Source organism: Porites lutea, chromosome 8 (assembly GCF_958299795.1).
Source record: "Porites lutea chromosome 8, jaPorLute2.1, whole genome shotgun sequence".
Lineage (NCBI taxonomy): Eukaryota > Metazoa > Cnidaria > Anthozoa > Scleractinia > Poritidae > Porites > Porites lutea.
Window position 1 is genome coordinate 30,102,620 of NC_133208.1, and position 23,975 is coordinate 30,126,594.

Below are 23,975 nucleotides of genomic sequence, written 5' to 3' on the forward strand. Positions count from 1 at the left end.
CAAGCATTCCTTATAATACACCTTGTTTCCCCCCCCTGAAAATTTTGCTTCAGTTTCTCTTGGGACTACTGTTATAACCAAGGAGGAATTAAAAACAAAGGTTATGCAAAGATATGGGGGGCAACCAAGGTATCTCACAGGAAATGCACAAGTGGCAGTTGATGAAATCTGAATGTCGTTAAATGAATTGTTTAATTTGTGGAGACTGATATTGACTACAGTGAAACCTGTACTTAGAACTCAGTGAAGAAAACTTTGGGATACTGTGGTTTGTGTCTGGTTAACATGACAGTACTTGAAAAAAGTCCTTTCAACTTTTCCAGAACAAGTACATTTACTTGTTTGGCAGGTAATTTTGTTAGCTAACTTGCCCAGGCAGGGATCCAGACAAACAAATGCAAATAAATGTCCCTGGGCAAGCAACATTTTTTTACTTTTTGTCAAAAGAACAAGCTGGAATTCAATCTTTTTTTTATCACTGCACAGGCTGCCCACTTTTTTATATGGTGTGGCTCGAAATAGTTGCAGGAGTTTGTTTTTGCAGTTTGGCAATTTTTAATGTTTTGCAGGAACTAATTTTTGCAAATTAGAACAGATTGATTTTTCTTTCCGGGAATTAATTTTTGTGATTTTTATAAAGTCCTGGTCCCAGTATTGATTTGTTGAGTATATGCAATGGAAATACATATTTTGAAACAATACTACAGTATGCTTACCCTGTGTAAAACCAGTTTTTCATTGTAGACCGTTTTGTTTCTGAACAAAAAAGGCAAGTTTTAATTGAGAAGACACGATTTCTTAGTACTGTATTTTTGGGTGGCAAATTTAGTAAATTTCCTTGGGGAAAAATGTTTGCAGTAAGTTTCGTTAGTGGGAATTATATTTGTAGATCACTGGAAAAACCGCAAAAATTAGAACCTGCAAAACATTTCATGCCACACGGTAGGTTTCAAAATATGATAACAACTGGGGCTACAAACACAAGTTTTGATAGAGTTCTTTCATTTAATGAGAGAAAGAAATACTTTTCAAAAATCCTAACTAAAAATATGCATATTTACAGTAGAAATAATCACATAAAACTACCTAGGAAGTACTAGGTTAATAAATACCAGGAGCCAGCTCCTGTAATTACATAAACTAACATGCTAAAAAAGGTATTTTACAACATTCCTAGCTTAAAAATTTTGTCAAAGGCGTCTAACTCTTCCTTTGCACTTTTTGCTTCCAACAACATCCCTGTTGGTTTTCTGATATCTGAGATGCCGGTCAGTTCTGGTAGGTGGAGTAACAAAGAGTCCTTTACATTGATCTCTACTGGTGTGTTGTGCAGTCTCTCTAAGGCAAACTGAACAAAACATATTGCCACACTTTTGACACTGACATTGGCCCTCTGTTATTTTTGACAAGTTTGAAGGAGATGTGCATTTGGGGCATGGTCTAAGCTCATCTGAAGTTTGTCTGGAGATTGGATGGGAGTAGTAAGTCTGGGACTCTGTACTCCTCAAGGCTGTTTCATTGCTTTTGTCTTTTCTCCTCTCATGTAGTATATTGTGATTAATGCTAGCAAGTGGCACTCTCGTCAGATGATCAGGATATGCTGATTTGAAAGTGGATGGTGTACCATGATTCTCCTATGGAATGTAAAACAACGCTTAGGGTCTTTTATGAGGTGAGCCAGCGCGGTTAGAGGGGCTGGCCCGAATCATGTCTTGTTACCTCGTAAAATTTTTGTTGTGTTTATATGAGAAGGAGGGCTGGCCCCGCTTGCTCAAGACAAGATTTTGGCATGCTGACCAACCCATCTCCTCATATAAACACAACAAGGAAACAAGGCATGAACCGAGCCAGCCCAGCTAACCGTGATGGCTCATAAACAAGTGAAAGTTTATATTAAGTTCACATTTTATTACAAACTTTTCCTGGGTACACTAAGGGTTATACAAAACAATAGTAAGCCAATAGGCAAGAAGATCTTGAACAAAGCAAGCAACACATAAGCTAATATATCATATCTATAAATAAGAATTGACCCCTAAATCAATTTACCTTTCCCTTTAGGGTGAAGTGTCGTTTTCTTTCATCTAAGAATCCTTTCCACCTTCGTCCATTCTGGGTGTCTTGTTTTATAACAGTTCTCCATTTTGAGCACACAGAAGCAAATCTAAACAAAATATTTTAGAAAAAAATTCTGAAGTTTTTTAAATATATAGCCACAAGATTTCATAATTAACAAAGAACGTCAAGATGCAAAGCAGAAAGGGGCAATTGGCTCAAATATTAGATCAGAATTTTAAAATTCTTGAAATCATCTTCTGGAATTCCGATAAGCTTAGAGGAAACGACTTCAGCCATTCAAAACAAGTTGACTTGTAGCTGCTTATGTGCTTGGAAACAACGAGGGTGAGCTTGATCGATTGAAAGGTTAATTTTAAGAGTCGCAGAGACAATCACTCAAAAATCCGGGGAGCATGGAAACTCGGTAAAAGCAAACTTCGATCAGCACTCATCCCGAACGTTGCCGAGATTTCGAGATGAGATGAAAAGAATTTTTATTAAAATAATTATGCATTCACGTTTGATTGATGATCGCACGCAAACAACAGCTACGTCTGTGTATGCGCCGGCATACAGAACGCAATCAACGTACCTGCACAGATCTTGAGGATCCAAATAAGAGCAGATTTTTTGACAAATCTTTTGGCAATTAATGGACTTGAGATCCGAGATAAAGTCTATTTTTTCCTCCCCAATCAATCTTCCAATGATTCTGTCCTCTGGTAGCAAAGGCGAACGATGGAGCCCTTTTCGAACTGATTTCTCTGGATCGACGTCTTCAAGCTCCAAATCGAGCTTAGGCAATCCTTGAAGATCAATCGCAAGTAAAGAAGTAGGTCTTAGAACCTTTTCTTGGGAACACGGTGGAGTCAGGAAACAAGACGCATATGATGGAGACGCTTCGATAGATGGAGTTGTGCGACCGAAATGCTGATTTCCTGGAGTCTCTGGTGACATAAAAGAGCTTGGTAGCTCCGATCGATCGTATTTTTCTCTGTGATTTTCACCAGTTTGCTGCATTGCTGCTATTTTATCGTAAATTTGATAAGACTTCATCCGATTCAATTTTTTCTTGAACTGACGACTGACGCTGCTTGAAGACGTTTTGATTCAAGCGCCAAAGGTTGTCCTAAGGCGTCAGCCAATCATCTCTCGAGGTTCCACCAATGAGAGGCGAGCGGTTTTCTTCGCGCCAAATTGCATTTTGGATAAGGATACCGCTGGTAGAGATGCTTTATTCGGCCCACACGTGTCGTAGAACCCTGAGCGCTTTCCATTCAACAACTCCCCTCGTTTTTTTTTCTTCGTGAATTTTTCCCCCGCGCTTTTCTATCTGAACGCCTGGAACAGGTTAAAATTGAAAAAGTCAAATGGAACGGTACATTCCGGTTGCACAGACCCAACGTTTGGTTATTGTTCTTGTTAGTAGGATACAAAAGATCGGGGATAAACTGATTCAGTATCAAAATGGAAAGGTGACATTTTCGGTCCGACCTACCGAAATGACCGGCCCGTTCAAAGTGGACCACCTTCAAAGCTGGTCCCGAATATTTCGGTAGGACCAAACCGAAAGGTCCGTTCCATCTGATGTACCGATCGAAATTTCCGGAATTTTAGGTTGAATGGAAAGCGCTCGGTAACTCGAACTCTGAGGGGTAACGAGGAAGAGGTCGAGTTCTCATCACTTCAGTTTATGGTGCAGTGCAAATTTACTTATTTCATCAGAATCGGTAACATGATTAGGCATTTTTATGATGAAACGTGATCTGTTCGTTTCATAGCCTGTTCCAGGCAAATGGTAGAGCGCGGAAGAAAAATTCACAAAGAACTCGCTCCCCACTAGTTCCAGTTAGCGGGGAGATCGAGTTATCGGGGTTCTACTCCGATTCTACTGTATATGCAGATATCACTGTCAGACTGCGAACTATCCCTTATTTTTCTTTTGAGTCATCAGTAGAGCGAGAGAAATATTTTCAGTTTCCACCGGCGTCGGTCGTGGCTCAGAGGAAAGAAAGACGACCGCTCGAGGTCGATATATCTGTTTTTTCTCTCCTGCTAACCTACTGATCCACACTATCTGAGCGCCAGAGAATGAGGCGATGAAGCTTATGTAAATCAATTACCGGGATCGTAAACTGCACTGCCTTTCAGTCCTTCTAGGTACGTCGGTTTACACAAAAAAGATTTCACGATCATGAAATCCCTGAAATCACGTCATCAACATAGTTTCTTTTGTACCTTCTTGGTCTCACTACCTTTGTTATTCTTTGTCCAAAGCCGTTTTGAGTGAAATCGACTTAAGAACTCTCCCAAGTTTTCCGCAAAATCCCACAGCGAACAGAAGCACCCAACCGCTATTTTCTGTAAAATATCTGTTCGGAGAAGCAAGTATAATGACCGTTCCATTCATGTAATATTTTCGAAGCTTATTTACATGTAAAAAATTCCCTACGATTTTCTGAAGTTAATTTTTCATATTTCACACCGCCCCAGTTAGGCTATTTTTTGAACAAAAAAGGGTACCTAAAACTTTCGGATTCAAAAATGTAATGGAGAGGGGAATCAACCTCGTCCCCAGGGCTTTTCCCTTGAAAAATGGGTGGGGAAAAGGGAAAAGCCCTGGGGACGAGGTTGGAGAGGAATCAGAAAAATTCCCACTTTCGTAATAAGTTGAATTGCGAAAAGACTCAGGTTCCCCTGGGATGACCAAACAGGTACAAATTTTATAGCGCCGCTTAGAGTATCCAGAGCACTTTAAGATCTCTAGAAACGCAACCTTAAAAGTATTTTCAAGGTATAGGCCATGTAATTGCACCAGGAGGTGACGTGACCAATGCTTCCTTTAAATGATGCGTTGGAATCTTGCCGATGCCAAAAATTGACAGAGCACATAGAAATTATCTTACTCCCGAAACTTGAGTGGAAACGCATTTATTTAAGGGAGATATTTTATAGCTTTTTGATTTTTCGACTAAGTAGTATGATTTGTATTGGCCGCCATGTTGGAGGGCATACTCTTGCCCTCCAACATGGCGGCAAAAACTAGTTATTAAACGTTTGGTAGTTACGCTCAGATGTGCTGTAAACGTTACCACATCATCTTTTAAAAATTTTCCTTGAAGTTTAAGTGCATGCAAAATTTGTGTTCAGAAAGAGGTAATTCATAAGTTTAAAAATCACATTTTGGTCACATTACCGGCTGTTAAGAAAATGGTACCAACTGGAGAGACAGAGAGAGAGACGACTGGGGACGAGTCAGGGGGTAATCGGCCTGGCCTGGGTAAGTTCATCTAATTCGGGATCCAGTCAGAGAAACAATCGATTAAACGGGCCCCTGATTGAAAGCCTCCTAGATAAAAATCAAACAGTCATTCTTGGACTGATCCTAAGGACTGAGGTATCTGTTATTGGGATCGGAGACTAGGTAGAGTGTAAGCGGGAGGGAGTCACTGGACACCCAGTTGTGACGAGGAGAAATCTGCTAAAAACAGTAAAAACGACCCATAAAAATACAGCCATTAGCATTCGCTCAGGGGCACCCAACGACGTACAGTTTCCTCATAAATAGGCCATTTGCACTAAGAGGTTATGTGACATCATTTTTATGAAAATTTAGCAAAAACGATTAGTGGGTCATATCTTAAACAAAATAACGCTGATTTGGTTTTTCAAACCCGCACCCCCTGCTCGCACCGCTCGCGTTACGGGAAGACTACTGGAGACGAGTAAGGATTCAGTCTCGTTTACCTTAGGGAAGGGAATTTAAAAAAAAAAAAAAAAAAAAAGGAGCCTGGTAGCACTCCAAGCAACATAGCAGTCCGAAAAGGGCGACTGGAGATATGGCATCCGCTCCAAAAAATAAATCAATCAACAATAATAGCAATAATAATAATGGTTTTATTTTTTTAAAATTTATTTTCAATTCTTGAAGAGGTCATTTCGGAAAATGTAATCTGGTAGTTTGTGGCAGTCCGTCAGGATTGTTGAGTGGGCAAGTGTGTTATACGTGCGAGCGAAAGAAAAATATCACAAAGGCCCGCTACAGCACCTTGTTTGCGCCCCACAATTTTGCACCTTCGCTTTTAAAATTTCTCCTGGGAATTACATAGTCAAAACAGTCGACTGAATGGCTTTGCGCACATACCACGTCTGAGTGACTAAAATTCATGTTTGCATATCTGGCTTGTTTCTTTCTCCCCTTTTAAAAATTACGTTGTAGCCCAGCGATTTTTAACTTCTACACAGATTCTTTTTCTTAGCAACCAACAGCCTAGACCCCGTGTTGTTGACTGGTGATCCGTCGACTGCTGGTGTAACGATAGCCTGTGTACAGCCGCTCCCTCCCCGATTGTTTTTAAGGAGAGGGGGCCAAATACGGCCACTCGTTCCAAATTTAGAAAATTAGAATGCCCGTGACGTGTTGTCCTAGTAATCTGAGGTTATTCTTGTACTGTTATTGGACTACAGTACACCTAAAATACACTTGTGGCGATTTATAGCCGAATTTTAAAAGAGTTTGTACTAAAGGAAAATCTTAAGTAACACCAAAAGCTTTATTTGCATGACCATAAAGGAATTACAGTATTGCAAAAGCTATTAGTCTAAATTTAAGTACTAATTCAACTAATTAGTAAGTGCAAAACATTACAAAACGTTACAGTTCTCATTCATTCATTCATTGATATTAATTTGGTTCTTAATTCAAAGCATTGCGAGATAAATGAAACTAATTGACAGTTAATTAAATAATCAGAGGAATTCATAAGAAGAGATATTAAAGTATCGTGTGAAAGTGATTTGAAGTCAGGTATTTTAGTTTCTAGTTTGGAGAAAAATATGTCTCTGATCTGAGAATAAGCCTTACAATCTAGTAAGAAATGATTTTCATCTTCGATTTTGTTACTTGTACAAAAGTGACATATCCTTTCATTGCGAGGAATGTTTTCGTATCTACCTGTTTCAATTCTAAGTTGATGACTACTTATTCTAAATCTAACTAATGCTTTTCTCGAAGGGTTGTTTCTTGTTAAAACTAGGTACGGCGAGGGGCTATATATAGTCGTCTTTGATTGTACAATAAAAACTGAGTTTTTGTGATTGTTGAAGGGTCTGATTCCAGTAAGAGACGTATTTATTTTTCATTATGCCGATATACCTACATGAACTATTGAGTCAGTCAATGAATTACAGGAAAAGTCATAGTTTAGATCATAGTAGTCAACTATTTTCATGAGATTAGAGTAAAAGCTAGTTTTTCCGTTATGATGAAGGTCAATTGACATTTGTAAGGCCTGTTTAACTATAGAATCTTCATCTTTACCTCTCAGATAGTCTAAGTAATTTAGAATCTTTTTATTTATATCAATGATCATGGGAAATTTACCGAGTTCAGCTCTACAAGCAATGTTGGATGCCTTGTTATGTACTTGTAAATAACGTTTACAGAATTGCAAATGGGGTTTTTCAATTGCAGAGCTGTCTCAGGATTTAAAATCTGATTTAACAAAAGCACCCCAAACTTCACTGTTGTAGGTTAGAATTGGTGAAATCATAGAGTCAAAAATTTTACACGCAAGTGAGGGCTTAAGATTATTCAAATCCGTGTGCCGCCTGAGGCTGAAGAGCACGTGAAGAGCTTTTTATCGGAGATGTTCAAGCGAAAGTGTAAAATTTCCGGAAGATGTAATGCGAGTTCCTAAGTAAGTATAGTTTTGGACAACGTCGATTACTTCATTGCCTATGCGAAAGTTATGTTCACATTTTCGTGTGCATCGTTGAAAAATCATTATTTTGGTTTTCTTAGGATTTATTCTAAGCATCCATGAGTTGCAATATGAAGATAGTACGTTAAGGCAGTTTTGTAGACCAAGTTTGGATCGCGATAATATTATCAAGTCATCTGCGTAAAGGAGAGAGTTGAGTCTGGTGCCATTTGGTAACACGAAGGGGTCTGATAAAACATTGTCAAATGAGAACGCTAGATCGTTAAGGTATAAATTAAAGAGCAGAGGGCTTAAAATGCAGCCTTGCCGCACTCCTCTTGCGTATTGAAAAGATCGTGTTTTGTTATTTCCAATCCTGACAGAGCAGGTAGACTTCGAGTATAGACTCTTAATTAGACTTAGTATAAAACTTTCCTTGGACATTGATCTTAGCTAACTTATAGAGAAGCCCATCATGCCAAACCGAATCAAAGGCTTTCCTAAAGTCAACAAAACACGCATATATTTTCTCCTTGTGACAATGGACATATTTGTCTATTAATGTTCGAAGTGTGAGGACATGATCTGCTGTTCTATTATTTGCTAGAAAACCAATTTGAGACTTGTGAAGTATATTATTTAAGTCAACGTGCTTTAGAAGTCTCTGATTGAGAATTGAACAAAATAGTTTTCCAATACAACTGGAAATACAAATTCCACGGTAGTTTGATGGATCGCTTTTAGTACCACATTTAAAAATTGGTGTAATGAGGCCATCACACCACATTTGGGGCATAGTTCCTAAGTCGAGGACCGTGTTAAATAGTTTTAGATAAACAGGCATTAATTCGTTTAGGCTAGATTTGATCATTTCGTTTTTGATTTTGTCTGAAAAAAGATTTGTTGTTTTTGAGTTTTCCAGCTGCAGTGCGAATTTCACTTTCAGTGATGAGGTAATCCAAGGAGTGAGATCGTGTCGTAATATCCTTTGAATTCTGCAACTCATCTATAATTGTCTCCTGCTGTTAATTAAGGGGTTCATTCGAGTGCAAAGATTGAAAGTGGGACATCCATTTTTCTTCCGAAATTGGAGGGGTGTAGGTTTCCTTCATAGTGTCGTCCATTGACTTCAAACAGTTCCAAAAGCTCTTACTATTCGAATTTTCGACCGTATTTTCAAGTTCACAGATCTTATTGCTATAGTATTCGTTTCTCTTATGTTTCAAAAGGTTTTTATATTGTTTTAAGACGTTGTGAAACTCTTCCCTGAGGGTATTGTTTAGAGGATCTCTATGTTTTTGATTAGAAAGTTTCCGCAGTTCATTCTTTTATAGCGGCATTCTTTGTCGAACCATGTTTTGTTCGAAGATATTTTGCAACGTCGCTTTTTTGCTGTTTTGATCTTCAAACAGCGTTTGGCGGTTGAAATAAGAATATTTTCTACAGCATGAAGGTTCATGTCAACATTTCTCGTGATTGTTGTAGTATTCATAAAATCGTGGATCATTCTTTGAATGTCTTCAGACTGTAATGTAGCTCTAAATTTTTGTGACGAATCGTTTTCCCAAAAGAACTGTTTTGGTAGAGGAGTCAAAGAATCATTTATAATTGCCTCGTTTGATGAATCATTATCTAAATGACGGTTAACCTTAAGCCATGTTATTATCGGACTAAGAAGTTTTATCAATTACCGTACACGATATCTACATTCCGGTTTTTTATTAATGAGAACAGTACGGTGAATGTGATGTACGGTGTATCTGTCATTACGGCCCTTAAGTCATGATATTTGAGCCTGCCCCGGTAATACGGCCACCCCGTTAATGCGCCCAATTCTTTTCGGCCCATTAGTGACCGTATTAACGGGGTTCCACTGTAATCGGGTTTCGCTGTAATCCCTGTTCAAATACCGTAAACGGCCGCTTATAAACCCCGAGTTTTCGAAACAAGCTATAGCAGTGCTGATTAAAATACGTTTTGTACTTAGTTGTTTAGGTCAAGCTTTAACGTCATTATATAAAATCAAATTCATTTCGATACATTAGTTTCGGGGGACTAATAATCAAATATTTTTTTGTTTACAGGCGAATGGGCCTATTACCACTGTATTACTGGGAGGGAGGTTATAGTTTACGATACGTTTTTTTTTTCGCAAGTAATAAAAAATCGACATCTTTTTTTTTTACAGAATGATGAAAAAATCAACTTTATTTGTATCATTCTGAAATAACTCGTCAAATCCATGTTCAAATTAACAGAAAGGTTGTGCAAAAGACTTGATCCGGTAAAAGTGAACCTTGAGTGACACAGGCCACGTGTTAGTTCTTCATGGAGTCTGCCTTCTCCTTAGCGTTGTGGGCCTTCAGTACAGACACAGCTTCCTCAGTTTTGGCTTGCAAGGCCTCGCGTGACTCCAGCATGTGAAGCAGCTCAGCATTGTCAATCTCCAACAGCATACCAGTGATCTTGCCAGCCTGGTGCGGGTGGGTGGATTGGATCAAGGGGAACAGACGCTCACCTAGCATTTGTTTCTGTTCAGAATGAGTGGCTGCAGCAAGGACACTGGGATCGAGTGGTTCTTGTCCCTAGAAAGACAAACAGAGGTCTTCAGAATGTGGTTCCTTCTGCAGCTATCCAGTTTAGGAAAAACAACAAACAAAGGAACGCAAAACACTCTCCCTACGAGATTTTATCACTCAGTTCTTTTGCCAAGAAAGTAAACAAGGAAAAGAAGGACCCCAAAATGCACGGTTAGCTTCAAAAGTTGACCTGCTGAAATCAGATCTAATCAGGATCTATAACCTAGTAAATTGCCAGCAGGTGGTTGTCAGAAAGTTTGTAAGTATGCAGACTTTATGTTGACATAGGTGGTGAATCGATTTAACTGTTCTTAACACATAGCCAGTCTTAACGTCTTATTGATGCTGACAGTTTCGATGACTGTCAGCCATCTTTATCAAAACTTGAAAAACATTAGAAGTGTTAGAAGCCTTAAATAGGCTTCTGAAGGTGTTAATTATTAAGGATAGGTGGTGAATTTTGGCAACTTTTACTAAAGAAACAGAGGAACAGTCCAACAGAGCAGCCAGCCAAAAACACCAAGCGCATGTAGGTGGTGATTTCTGCCAGCTTCCAGCTACTTTTGATGACCTGGCAATTCATTAAGTGATTTTTATCGTCTTAAATTGTGTTTTGTTACTGTACTTTACATGTTCCTTGCCATGTTTCAAATACAGCTCTTCTTAATTATTTTTCTCCTCTCTTACCATTAAGGACCCAGTTCCTAAAAAGCTGATTTTGGCTTAACTGCATAACATTCTTCCTGTTCTTACCGGTATGGTAATAGGCTGCTGAACACGTTCTTGGTTCTGCATGGGCACTGCTCCTGGATGTGTCTGTGGTTGGTTACGGACATTCTGCTGAAACTTGTATGCTGGCCTCGGTGGCTGGCCTTGCATTGCTCCAAGACCACGCACTGGTTGTCCCTGAGCCATACCTCCAACACGTTGGCCTGGACCTCCCGCCCCAGGCTGCTGCTGCTGGCCAGGCACTCCCCTGGGAGGTACCTGACGGATGCCTCTTGCCCTTGGAACCTGCCCACCACCTGGCATTTGCATTCCAGAAGGTCGCATCTGCTGCTGTTGTTGCATAGGCTGCCAACGAGGACGCATCTGCTGCATTTGGGGTGTAAAGAATGGACGTTGGCTAGCCTAGGAAGGACAAGAAACAAGCCTTTTTAACACAATGAAACCACTATTTACCCTAGTTTAAATACTAAGTACACTTTCAAACAGCACTATTCAACTTGAGATAGTCCAAAGGTGAAGTTTCATGGCATATCTACTTAAAACCAAATGACGAGGATTATTTGGCAAAATAAATAAATGTCAACATGTGACCGACAGATAGCTTAAGATGAATGCGAAACAGACCAACGAGGATAAAATTCATGTGTACAGTAGTTTTAGGCAGTTTTGTTTGCCTGTTCTTGTGTTTCTAGTGCTGTAGCTATGTACAGCTCTGAACTGAGAAAACAACTTCGTATACAAATGTTTATTACATTGTCATATCCGGAAACACTGGGCATTGAAAATTAATCATTAACTATACCTCGATACAATGAACATTTTGCTTGTTTTCCCCCAAATTTGTTAAATCAAGGTTTTTGATATAACAAACAAATTTCCCCAGTCCCTTAGCACTTCGTTAAATCGAGGTTCCACTGTACCTACAACAAGTGAGGAAATTTAAAACCTAAAGTTTACTTTTTCATTTTACCTGGGCCAATGGCTGCATATAAAATGCTCCTGCTTGAGGGAATACTTGATTAACTTGTTGCCCAGCTGCCTAAAATTAAGGAGATACAAACACGCTTCATTAACTCTGCATAATAATATTATTGGGCACAAGACTTTCTTGCACTTCCAATATTCTGGTTAGTATCTAAGATAAATTTGTCATGACACCTTGCATGATTTTTGCACGAGTGCAAACTATGAAAATAGTTTGCACCCATTCAAAATCAAGAAATGAAGTTAGATTATAACAGTACTTTAAAAAAGTATAACGATGAGACATTTTATCTTGCTCTTCTTCGTGGTCAAACATGAAAGCCCTCAAAAAGTCCTCAAAGCATATGTGACATCTGAGACATATTTTGATGATCATTATATATAGTGATCAGTATAGTCACCTTCCTTTCGTAAGCCATGCTGCAATGCATAAGCAAAGCAGTCTTAACTTAAATACACAAAAATTAATGTTCCTGCAGCCATACTAATAGAGTGCTATATGGGGAAGCAATCTACTGCATAATTGCACAGGACAAATGTCTGCCCAAATACCAACTGTGGACAGCCAATACCAAGCAAAGCACCACAGGAACCGCAGGGCAGTATAGGACACAACACAATTTTAGAGACGTCTTGCACAGTATTCACACAAAAAATTGCAACCATTTTTAAAGGTCTTTTCAACGACCACCTACCAGGAATGTTATTTCACAGATTGTACAAAACTGCACATTCCCAGTCCATTTTAACAGAACTTTAAGGCTTGAAACTGTTTGTTTAACCAACTTCCCTCCTTTTTTCAGTTCACTTGACTTAAATTGATAGCTAATTATTGCATACAATAGAAAAAAAGCTTAAACTTGTTAACTTCTCATTAACTTCTCTGAGCTATGATTTATATTCCGCCTTGGACAACCAAAAAGCATCTAAAAACACTTTCCAGGCCGCTACATTCAAAGTTGAAGAAAATTCAAGGACTTCCACAGAATCTGAAGGAATTTTCAAGGACTTACCCTAAAATTCAAGGACTTTTCAAGGCTATGAGCACCCTGCTTGTACAATGACGTTATCTCTTTAAATATGGAAAAACCTTTTATCCAAGATAGTGGTAAGCAAGGCAGTGCTCTAGCAGTGCCCAGTGGCCCCGGTCAACTAGAAAATCTTAGTTATTTCACAGAAACCAGTTGCTGGGCACCATGGCTTTTACAGGTTCAGAGCCCTTGGTGTTCCGTCAAATTTTCTTAAAGCACAGCCTTGGTGGTAACCATCCAATAGCAGGCACTGCAGTTTCATTTGTGAAAGTACCAATAAATAATTAAAGTACCTGCTGCATTCTCATGCCAGCGATACGCTGCATGTGTTGAGCTGCCAACTGAGCTTTGCGCTCCTCCTTACGCTGAGCCAATGCAACATATAATGGTTTTGACACCAAAATCCTGCCATTCATTTCTGTAACAGCTTTAGTAGCCTCTTCAGGTGATGAGTAGCAAACAAAACCAAACCCTGCAAGAAAACAATAAGAAAAGAGGTTGAGTTCTTAATCTGTTTAGGTAAAGCCACTTTTAACTTCTATCACTTGTCTGCACCTTACGAAAATTTTCTAGCTCCTATGTTTAAGTTAGTGGTCATTCAAGGCTGTGCTCTAACGGCGCCCGGTCGCCTGAGGCGACTAACATTTAGCTTCGGGTGACTGAAAAAAAGTTCCCGGTCGCCCGGCCGGGCACTCTTGCTTCTGATGCAGTGTTCAGTTAAGCAGGAAGAAAAATTTAACATACTGGTGTTGGCTTGTTGAGTCAGAGTTAAGCTAAACCCTACAGAAAATGTTTTTACGAATGTTGTACGAGAGAAACTGGCGCACGTCGATGTCGTTCTGCATGATTTCACACGTAACATAATCCATCACTTTAAACGTGACAAGCGGCGAGGATTTCGATTTGTACCGCTGCTTAAAATAGTTTTAAAATTTTTTCTTTCAGATAGAATGGTTCATTAGGTACAGTTTTTAGGAGAAACTGTCAATACTTTTCTGACAGACGTAAAGCGCGGCAGGCGACGCGGAGTAATTTATTTTTGTAGAAAACGGAAGTTGCTGTATTGACCAGTATGCAAATATAATGTTTTTACGGTTTTTGGCTGCTCTCAGTCTGCTTGGCTAAAACATAACTTATGATTGTTTTCTTCCCTTTACATAAGATAACGAAATACAAAAAGAAAAGATATGATCGTTCTGATCGTTTTTATTGCTGTTTTAGAAACAGGGTGGTTCCACGTTGTCTTGGCATTTTACGTATCGAAAACTAAACTCGCATGCAGGATAAATTTAGCGGCCAAAAAATGAAATAAAAACACAGAAAGAAGAGCTGGTTTACGCTTCGACCGTATCCACGAAAAGCTCAATTATCCTAAAAGATTCAGTCATAATATAGAAAAGAAAATTAAATATGACTTATTTTTTATTAAAACAATAGGTTTGGGGCCGTGGCGGTTTCACTGTTTCACGGTATTTTTCACGGGAACTTGAGTTCGATCAACCTCGTATAAAACTCCGTCACATTATATTTCGTGCCGCATTGATTCACCTTTTGAAAATTTATTTTCAAATTTAGTATTACTGGTAAAAAGCACAGTTTTTCTATGTTTGACCCAAAGATCTTAATGAAGTTTACATAAACCTGCTGAAATTTTTTACTTTTCTCTCTTTAAAACCTAAAGAATTCGGCGGCATTGCTCACGTTTCTGGTTTTAAATCTGAATGGCACGAAAACTTTGATGGGTTTCATAAGACAATAAGTGGGTTTTTGTCGAACCCAAAAGCTAAAATTACCGAGTTTGGTGATCAGCAGACGAGTAAGATTCCCGATTGTTCAAAATACTTCCTCATCAGATGTACTCGGGTGACCAACTTGAGAGGCCTGGGCACCCCAGCTGGAATGCTTGGGAGCTCAAGGGCTCCCCGAAATTTTTATTCGGGCGACCAACTTTGAGGTCTGGGCGACTTAAATAAAATGCTTGGAAGCCCAAAGGGCTCCCTGAAATTTTCCTTAGAGCACAGCCTTGTCATTGCAAGGAAATTGTCATTTACAGGACTAAAGGAAGTCTAAAATAGACGATGTAATCCACGGACAATATTTTTTGTTACACACAACTGCCATCAGCAAAAAAGCTCTGCGGTGAATTGTACCAATGTTAGAGCTGAACACAAAAGAAGCATGTACATGATGCATGCATCAATCTCAGGATATTGAAGCAACATGCAATAAGTCGTAAGGGTTAGAGTATATTTTGAAATCTGAAGTACTCACGACAGTGCTCCTAAAAACATGTAATTCCAACTTGTCCTATGGGCAAGCAGCTCTCACATTTTGCTTGCCTGGAACCACTTCTTTCACATCTTAATGATTTTGTTAGAGGATGATTTGCTTGGACTATTGACCATTGGACAAGAAAGCTTTAAGTTACTTGCCAAACAAGAAAATCTACTTGTTTCGGACTAACAGATGGGACTTTTTTCGAGCCCTGCCACAATCCATCAAGCTTCAAGTTCTTTAGTCTCCTTTGCAGCCATTTTTAGGCTCGTAACGAGGAGGAGTGTTGCGTGAAGAGCCTAAAAACGGCTGTGAAGGAGAGTACAAGTTCTTTGTCTAGTGAACTTATCAAGTTTATCACTGCCCAGGATAAGACTGGTTTTAAAATTCAAACAGCCAGTACACTACCTTTAGAATTCTCCTTGTCATCCATCATGACTTTAGCACTAGTGATGGTCCCATATTGACTGAACTGCTCACGCAGATACGCATCATCAACAGTATCATCCAGGTTCTTGACATACAAGTTTACGCCTTGGTAACGGTTGATACGCTCAATCTTCCTCTTCTCAAACTGTTGCTTCAGGTCCATTTGCCTCTCAGCTTTCTTCTGAGCCCTGGCAGCATACAGCTTTTGACCGTTCCATTCCTTTCCAGTAAGCTCGTCAACAGCCTTTGAATTTACCAAAATAAACATGCAATTCATATAGTGTTTTACAACATGCAAATTACCATAATAAAAATTATCCCTCCCACCTGCATCCCTCCCCCTAAAAAGTTAAGCTCTGCAATCAAGCCTCCAAACAAGGGTCACCTAAGGAACAGACCTAACAGATCATTGCTGGAAGGTGGCTGTTGTTAAGACATAAGGGAGCTTTTCCAACCTTGCCACATTTATTCCAATTCACTGATAATGTCAAAAGTAGGCAAATTTCCCTGGAGTTGATTTCTTGGGGACTGCACTCAAGACAAGAAAGAGAAAGAAAAATTTATCTTCACTTTTTTAAGTCCTCCATAAAATGTGAAACTAGGCACTTTCACGTCGTGGTTATGCAGTGATGACAAAGAAATGTACAAAAAGTGTGATGCGCATCCAAAGTTTTCTATTTGCTAATGAAACATTGCTTTTTTGCTGTTCTCATAGTCATCTCCATCACCATTGCTAAAGCTCCCTATAAGCACAAGGGCGAATTAACAATTATTGCTGGTTTGCACGTGACGTCACGGCGGCCATGTTGGTGGTCAAGAACAAAAGCATTTCTCTCCTCTGGGAACTAAACTCTATTTTCATGTAAATTCTTAGAGAAAAAATTCTTTTGTATTGACCCCCAACATGGCTGCCATGTCACGTGTTTGCAAACCAAGAATACATCTACTGGGTCAAAAAAAAAGGACCTTGTGGTGAGGTGGCCATTGGTGGAGGTTTGACTGAACTTTTCTTAACCACCATCTTAATTATCAAAAAAGTCATAAAAATGGAATGACCAAAATTTCTCCATCAGTATCACAAGCAAGGCGAGCAGGATAGAGTAATGTACTGTTCAAAAGTAAGTCGATACTCTTTTTTCGATTAGTCCGTATTTAGGAAGCCTTGACAGGATATTTGTCTGTTTAACAGTTTTTAAGTAGTAAGTAGGTGCAAGTTGTGACACATCAGCACAGTGCAGAGTTCTCGTTAAGTGCCTGCAACCGGATAACAAACTGGCTGCTTCGAGGTCTGACCCTCTTTTGGGAGAAATGGGTTAAGTGAGGGAGTGAAAGCCTCAACTTGCCTACACCACTTGATTACCAAGACACCTACTTTTACATCCTAGCTGTCTACTTAAAAACTAGATGAGAACCCTGACACTCATTACCTTTTGAGCTTCTTCGGGAGTCTCAAAAGAAACAAATCCAAACCCTTTTGAACGCCCACCATCACTTGTTACCACCTTCAAACTCAGAACTTTTCCCAAGTTGTCCACAAGCTCTTTAAACCTAGCTTCATCCATGTCTTCACCAAAGTTCTTGACATACACGTTGGTAAACTTTTTTATTTGGTTTCCAAGCTTCTCTTGACGCTCTCTGCGGGACATCCACTTGGTGGCATAGCTAAAAGCAGATGAAAATAGAAAATAGGAGCATGAATTAAAGGGGCTTTTTACTCACAGACTGCCTACAATGGAGTAGTCTACCAATAATACTTGGTTCTGTTCTTCTCGAAGTTGCAGTGATTCAGCACAATGAAACAATTCTGCGCAATCAATGTTTGTTTCCCTAAGATCAAAACAAAGACGTAAAAAAAGCATCTCTTTTGTTCTGTCAGCATCTAAATAATATTATAAGACAGTAGAGTGAGACAAGTCTCACTGTTAATGATTTGAAACAGTCTTGGTCTTTATCTTTGGTCTAGAGTCTTCTGTAGGTCGTTTATAAAATACAACTTACATTTATTTTGTTGACTATGAACATGAAAACAAATCTGCTGGCAAGACCCTTGATGATCACTTTGTAATTCAAGTTGTAAGAACATTGTTTGGATTATGAAAAACATTTGGGTTGAATACTCCTTGTTCTTCAAGCCAAGTACGTGAAATGCTACTTTGTGTTAAAGTTGTCACAGACAAAGATTTCAAGTCAATGAAACGGAAATGCACCCTTCAGATCTTGATACCGGTGAGTAAAACAAAAATCACAGCAAGGAATTGAAAGAGCCCTGTTTGCAGCACGTGATGTTCTTCCTAATCGACCGACATTTTGATCGCGTGCCTGTTATGCAGCGCTGCAACAACACAAGTAGATTTCGGGAATTTTCATGACGAAGCGAGTAGCTCTAGTTTCTCTTTAGATTTCAAAATATCCTCTAGCTGTTTTAGACCTGATCTTTGAGCAGTCAGTAGAACAATCACCAGGACAATGGCATTGCCATCCTTGCCAAAACTGTCAAAAGTAATAAAGCCAGCTCAAAAGTCAAACTTCCCCCAGGTCTGGTTAAAGCAGACACATTATGAACGTATTATGCTTTGATTGTTCCCTCTGTCTGTCGCCACAACAGCATCTGCTTTCGCAATGGACAAGTCACGTTTTAATGTGCTTAATTATTTGTGTGTGACAACTTTAACCCCAAGGGACCCAACGAGCTACTTTGATTGGTATAAGTGCAGCGACCTGTTTTTGGGTCGCTAAAACTGGCACCAATAAAGTATGAAAAGTCCTTTATCCTGCGCCATATTAAATCCGACAAAGGACTTTTTTGAAAGTCTACGCAACAACTTGCATCGAAACAACTTTGCATCATCAACATCATGCAGGGAAAACTAAATCCTCAAAGATAACTTAGAAAAAAAAGAAGTTTCAGCGGGCAGGTCACGAGAGTGGATGATTTTGATATTACTGTACACATTGGTTCACTAAAACCGCCCACCTGTAGAATTAAACAGTAGGCTAAGCTGGTGTTACTGGTAAAAAAAACCCTGTATACCTAAAGGCAGTCTGACTAAGAAGGATTGCTGAAGAGATGTCAGAGATCAATTTGCTACGTGTTGCAATAATTGGTACACAAAAGAAATTTTACGCACTAACAACACCATTTGATCTTCAAAATGTAAAGAATTCTTATCGAAAACGCCAATCCAAACAAAGAGAGAGAAACCACATCCAAACCAAAGTCGAGACCTACAAACAAACTTTATGGAAGCCGTGTTTCCAGATTTCGCAATAATTATACGCCAAAATATGCGAGCATTTTTTAACCAGGATCAAAAAATCTCGGACATGATAAAACCCTGAGAGGTGCAAACCATGCGTCACGGGTCATTCATGATAAGAACGTTTAATACCAATACCGAATATTTCATGATCTGTCCACTGAAAATGAAACTCGAGGAGTAAAAACACAAAAAATCCTTGTGTTTCGGATTTTCTCTAAGTAAAGGAAAAAAATTTCGACTTACACTTTTTTGTCATTCAACAACATGCCGTTGACTTTAGCAATAGCATCCTCGGCCGCTTCCTCAGTGTCGAAGTGAACGAAACCATATCCTTTCGAGTTGCCATCCTCTGCTTGAGCAATCTTACAAGAGAGGATGTTTCCAAAGGCACTGAAGGTATCGTACAGGGCTTTGTTGTCGATACTTTTGTCTAGATTCTTGATAAAAATGTTACCCACGCCAGATTTGCGAAGAGAAGGGTCCCTCTGCGACCACATAATACGACATGGTCTTCCTTTGATCGGGTCAAAATTCATCGTGTCCAGCGCTCTTTCCGCTATAAGGAATTTTAAAACCGAGAAAGAAACGAATTAAGATACATATTGTTCAAGCTAAGACCTGAAATCACATTTTAAAAAGCTAATGAAGCTTCGTAAATTCCTTACCGGCAGCGGGTTGTTGAAAGTTCACGTAAGCATAGCCCAGCGAACGACGAGTGACTATATCGCGGCAAACTCTGATGGACAACACAGCCCCAACAGTGCTGAACTTCTCGAACAGCATAGCTTCGGTGACATCTGTTGCTAGATCACCAACGTACAGAGACGCTATGGGATAGTTTGGTGCGTGTGGAGCGGGATTCATCTTCAAACTTCTTTAGATTCACTTCGTTCTTGGCTGACTGTTTCCTCAAGTTGAATTTCTTTTGAATTTTTATGGAAGATTTTGTGATTTTTTTGGCAATTTTTTCTGATTTTAAACTTTTTTTTCGATCTTTTTCTACGTTTTGCAAATTTTTTTGGCGGCTTTTAGCGTCGCTAAAGGAAAAGAACGCTAAAAAAACCTTTGAAATACTTAGCAAGAAGCTACCTCGTCAACGATTTCTCGAAGGTGAGAGGAAGTGTTGCGCCACGAGTTCTCTTATCTATCTGCGGGGGCTCCCCTGGAGACTTGCAGGGCTAAAACTCTGATTGGATAAAAATGAACTAAACTTATTTCCGGTTACGTCATTTCTTAGCACGTGCACTGACTGGTGCACTGCTATCCAGATAAATCAGTAATTTCCGCTATTTCCTTGTAACTTTCGATGATTCACTCGCGAGAAGTCGAAGTTTCTGGGGAATACAGGGAAAAAACGTCAACCTCTCAAACTTCATTTCTCAAACCGTCGTGTCTCCCACAGAAAAAAAAACTGATTCCCATTATTGGATATTTTAGGACATTTAAAGAATACCTATAAAAATCCAAAATTTGGCAAAGTGAGACAAGTTCCAACCAGGGAATTCCCAACCAAGTTCCCTGGTTAGGACTTATCTAACCCTTCCAAATTTGGGATTTTTGTGGGTGTTCTTTACATACCCTAAGACATCCAAAAAATGGGAATCTGTTATTTTTTCCTGTGTCCGGGATAATTTTAATTTTTTTTTTCGCTACCCAAGAAAAAACTTTGGGCTTCTACGCAACAAAAAGTAAATTGCATTCAAACCCCGGGCGAGACAAAAAATAATCTTTATTTTTTTTCCTCAAATAAATTTTAATTTAAAAAGAGCTAGAGGTGATTTCCAGATATCTCGAACAAATTCCGCTCTCAGTTCATCAATACGAAAGGGCTCACGAACAGCATTTTTTGGGACGTTCTTGAGCGTTGCGAATCCTTTACTTGGCACTCCACCCAAGTAACTAGAGGAAAACTTGTCCAAATAGGAGGATTTGATTAAAAGCGCGATTTTTTTTTCTATCAGCTGGCTGCCGCTGGAAATTCCTCATTACTTGAAAAAATAAAAATACAAAAATGGATAAATAAATAGTAAATAATAATGAAAACGTTACAGTCAAGAAGACTTTTGCAGGGACTGATCAAACAACGTGAAATAGAGTTAAGTTGCGATATTTCGACTGACCAATACCAGTCTTCATCAGGTTTATTGAGATATCACGAATTTACAGAAATATATATGAAGTAAACTAATGACCGGAAATTACATAATATGACGTGGTATGGTGTGGCTACTTAAAAGTAAATTATTTACCTTAAAGTAAATAATAATAATAATAATAATAATAATAATGTAATAATACAATGAACATTTCAAAATTCCAAAGCATCCTTCGACATATAAATAATATTCAAAACAATGATTGTTGCAAATAAATTTAAAATTAAAAGTATTTTAATTTTTGATCAACTGTTCGGAAAGTCAAATTTCACCTCCAAATTGAAGGCATGATTGAGTATTAACCAAAACATGATCATTTGCAGACATGCTGTTGTCAGCAGAATAAAAAAGTCGTGTGTCAGCTTCCAACTGGCTTTTAAAAAGATTTAAAAAGATTACATACTATTCTGTTGCCAATAATAGACCCCATAGTAGTCATGGTAGACAAATGTTATTTAGTAAGTGACTTTCTGTTTATGCATCTACCTTTTGAAAGCCAACTCTTTAACTGCAAATATTCCCATTTTTAAATCCCTCCTTACCAGAACTTTTTTTACCCCTAACATCCTGAAAATGTGCAACCCCATTGTAATAACTGTATTGAAAATGCAGCCCCATTATAGTCAACGCAGTCATGAAAATAAGACCCCATCCAGTGGCACATCTCCTTCAGCCTCTTCCTCTTCATTCCCACCTTGTCTTTTAAAAATCCCCTGTTCCCTAACTCCTAAGAAGATCCAATGTTATTTAAGGCTTTCAGGATAGACATTTTATACTCTCTTAGTCTTGGACTGCAAGCAGGCTCCGACACTTGTGCAGATTCAGTGAAAAATTTTGGCTCGCACAAGTAAGCCTGCCCACAGGTTAATATCCTCCCTTGGCTTCTCCTCACCTGCCATTAAATGTTTCTTCCTACGAAGCTTCAAGTAAGGTATTTAGAAGGAATCCTTCAGGAATTTGAGTAATTTTAATTTTCACTGGACAAAAACCTTGTACCAGAATATTTAGGACATATCACCTTCTTTTTAACACTTTCTAAGGGCTGTAGATGCAATAAGTTATCTGTAATAACACCAAAGACAATTTCTAATGGGAGCATGAGCAAATAGATTTCAAATTTCACGGGAATTGAGAAAACACAGGTAAAATCATCATGCATAAGATTTCATTTAGTGAAATTTGCAGCATTTGAAGTTTGTTTTCTCAGGCTCCCATACGAACCTTTTCTTTGCAGTTATTTCATAGAACCAATATTTTTTTTAAAGCCCTCGAAAAGTCTAAAAAAGAATGCAATATGCTTGAAATTATTCTGGTACAAGGATTTTGTCCACTGAAAATTAAAATAATTAAACTCATTTTTTTTATTGATCCATCTTAAATCTTTAAATATGATCCTTCACTGGTGGCAATGCAAAAAAAGGTCTCTCATCACATTGGCATATTTTGCAGAGGGGGTATCAAGAATTCCCTGGTCCTCTTGGATTTGCCTTTGAGGCTGATTAGCACCATTACGTGGTTTCTTTTCCAGAATTGTAGACAAAAAGAAGTAAACGGAATTTGCTTTGTAAGCTTTCATAGCTGAATTCAAATTTCACACTACCCCTGGTTTATCTTAACCTAGCATTGAACAACCCAGCTCTTAACTATAGAATAATACCTCTTCTGCAGAACAGGTTTTATTTTTTGTGTAAGGCAAGTGCAAGGAGGGTGTGGACAATGAGCAAGTGTATGCCATGTCCTTACACTCATCCCTCTGGGCACCAAAACACCAGTGTAATGGTATTAATTTGGTGATCAACAACAACAGGGTTAAAACTAAGCTCAATATTGCACAGACATATTTTATGTACTGCCTTGTACCCAGATGTTTTTCTCTTGATGAAAATTTGCATGCAAAGGAAGGCTGGAAGGAGAAAACAGACAAAACTTTGCCTCTCAGTTTTCTCCTTTCCATGGTCCCTTGTGCTACATCACCAGTTACTTGTGTGTCACTCACGTGTTACGCTTGCCCCTGTGTGAAAAACAAGGCGCCTGAGGAGGAGGAAGTTTTTTGTAGACACTTATTTGTTTGGCTCTTTTTCTTTTTTATTAAATAAAAAATAACAGCAGACTTTTCCAGTGACCCTATGTAGATTTTAGTTTCATTTGAGCATGCTGGAAAAGCCTTTGTTCAAAGCCATAAATATTTAAACCAAGCTTAAAAGATAGCACTTCAAAGGAGGGTTAGTGATTTGACAGCACTTTTAAAAACTAAGATGTTAGTGTAATGAAGGAAATGCAGTGCAGTGAGCAAACAGTACCAATGTTATTTTCAACTCAAGTAGCTAGTAAGTTATGACATAATATATTTAAAATTGCCTTTTAGTGTTGAGTTCCAGAATATTTCGCAATTATTCTTTCACAACTAGAAAGAACTCTCCCGGTGTCTCACTTAAGTCTCCATAATTACCAACAGCAGGGTTTGTATTGTTTTGAGCTCTCCAAATTCCATGACTTTCCAGGACTTTTTAAGTTTCCCAAGACCTTAGGTTTAGCTGTCACTTTGAAAAATTTTAAAAACTTTCCTTGTTTTAGGGTATTTTTGGACTTTAAACAGTTCAACAAGCACAAACTCTGGTGTTCCCCAAAATGTGTTCCATTTGGGCTGCTTGAAAACTCCTCTTTATGCCTTTTCATCTGCAGTAACTTATCTTTCAAACAAAACTTTAATTTTCCATGACTTTCAAGGACCAACTATTAAATTCCATGACTTCCCAGGCCTGGAAAATGAAAT

The 23,975-nt window shown here is 38.7% G+C and overlaps 3 protein-coding genes across 3 annotated transcripts in view; all 3 read right to left on the bottom strand.

Moving 5' to 3' along the window:
- Positions 1–967: 967 nt before the first annotated feature.
- On the bottom strand, positions 968–3,163 carry LOC140945915 (F-box only protein 43-like). Its single transcript, XM_073394979.1, has 3 exons — positions 2,651–3,163; positions 2,050–2,164; positions 968–1,634 (listed from the first exon to the last, which is right to left on the bottom strand). The coding sequence occupies exons 1-3, from the start codon at positions 3,112–3,114 to the stop codon at positions 1,191–1,193; spliced, it is 1,023 nt and encodes a 340-aa protein (XP_073251080.1). The 5' UTR covers positions 3,115–3,163; the 3' UTR covers positions 968–1,190.
- Positions 3,164–10,077: 6,914 nt separating this feature from the next.
- LOC140945892 (polyadenylate-binding protein 1-like) lies at positions 10,078–20,172 on the bottom strand. The gene is made up of 8 exons (XM_073394956.1): positions 19,712–20,172; positions 19,290–19,602; positions 17,214–17,448; positions 15,766–16,030; positions 13,377–13,555; positions 12,039–12,107; positions 11,093–11,470; positions 10,078–10,345 (listed from the first exon to the last, which is right to left on the bottom strand). Exons 1-8 carry the CDS (start codon positions 19,908–19,910, stop codon positions 10,079–10,081), a joined length of 1,905 nt encoding a protein of 634 aa, XP_073251057.1. The 5' UTR covers positions 19,911–20,172; the 3' UTR covers position 10,078.
- Positions 20,173–23,259: 3,087 nt separating this feature from the next.
- LOC140945512 (uncharacterized) overlaps positions 23,260–23,975 on the bottom strand; it is a 1,809-nt gene continuing 1,093 nt past the window's right edge. The window contains exon 2 of the mRNA XM_073394529.1: positions 23,260–23,975. This exon is cut by the window's right edge and continues 548 nt beyond it. The gene's annotated coding sequence lies outside the window, so the exon portion shown is untranslated.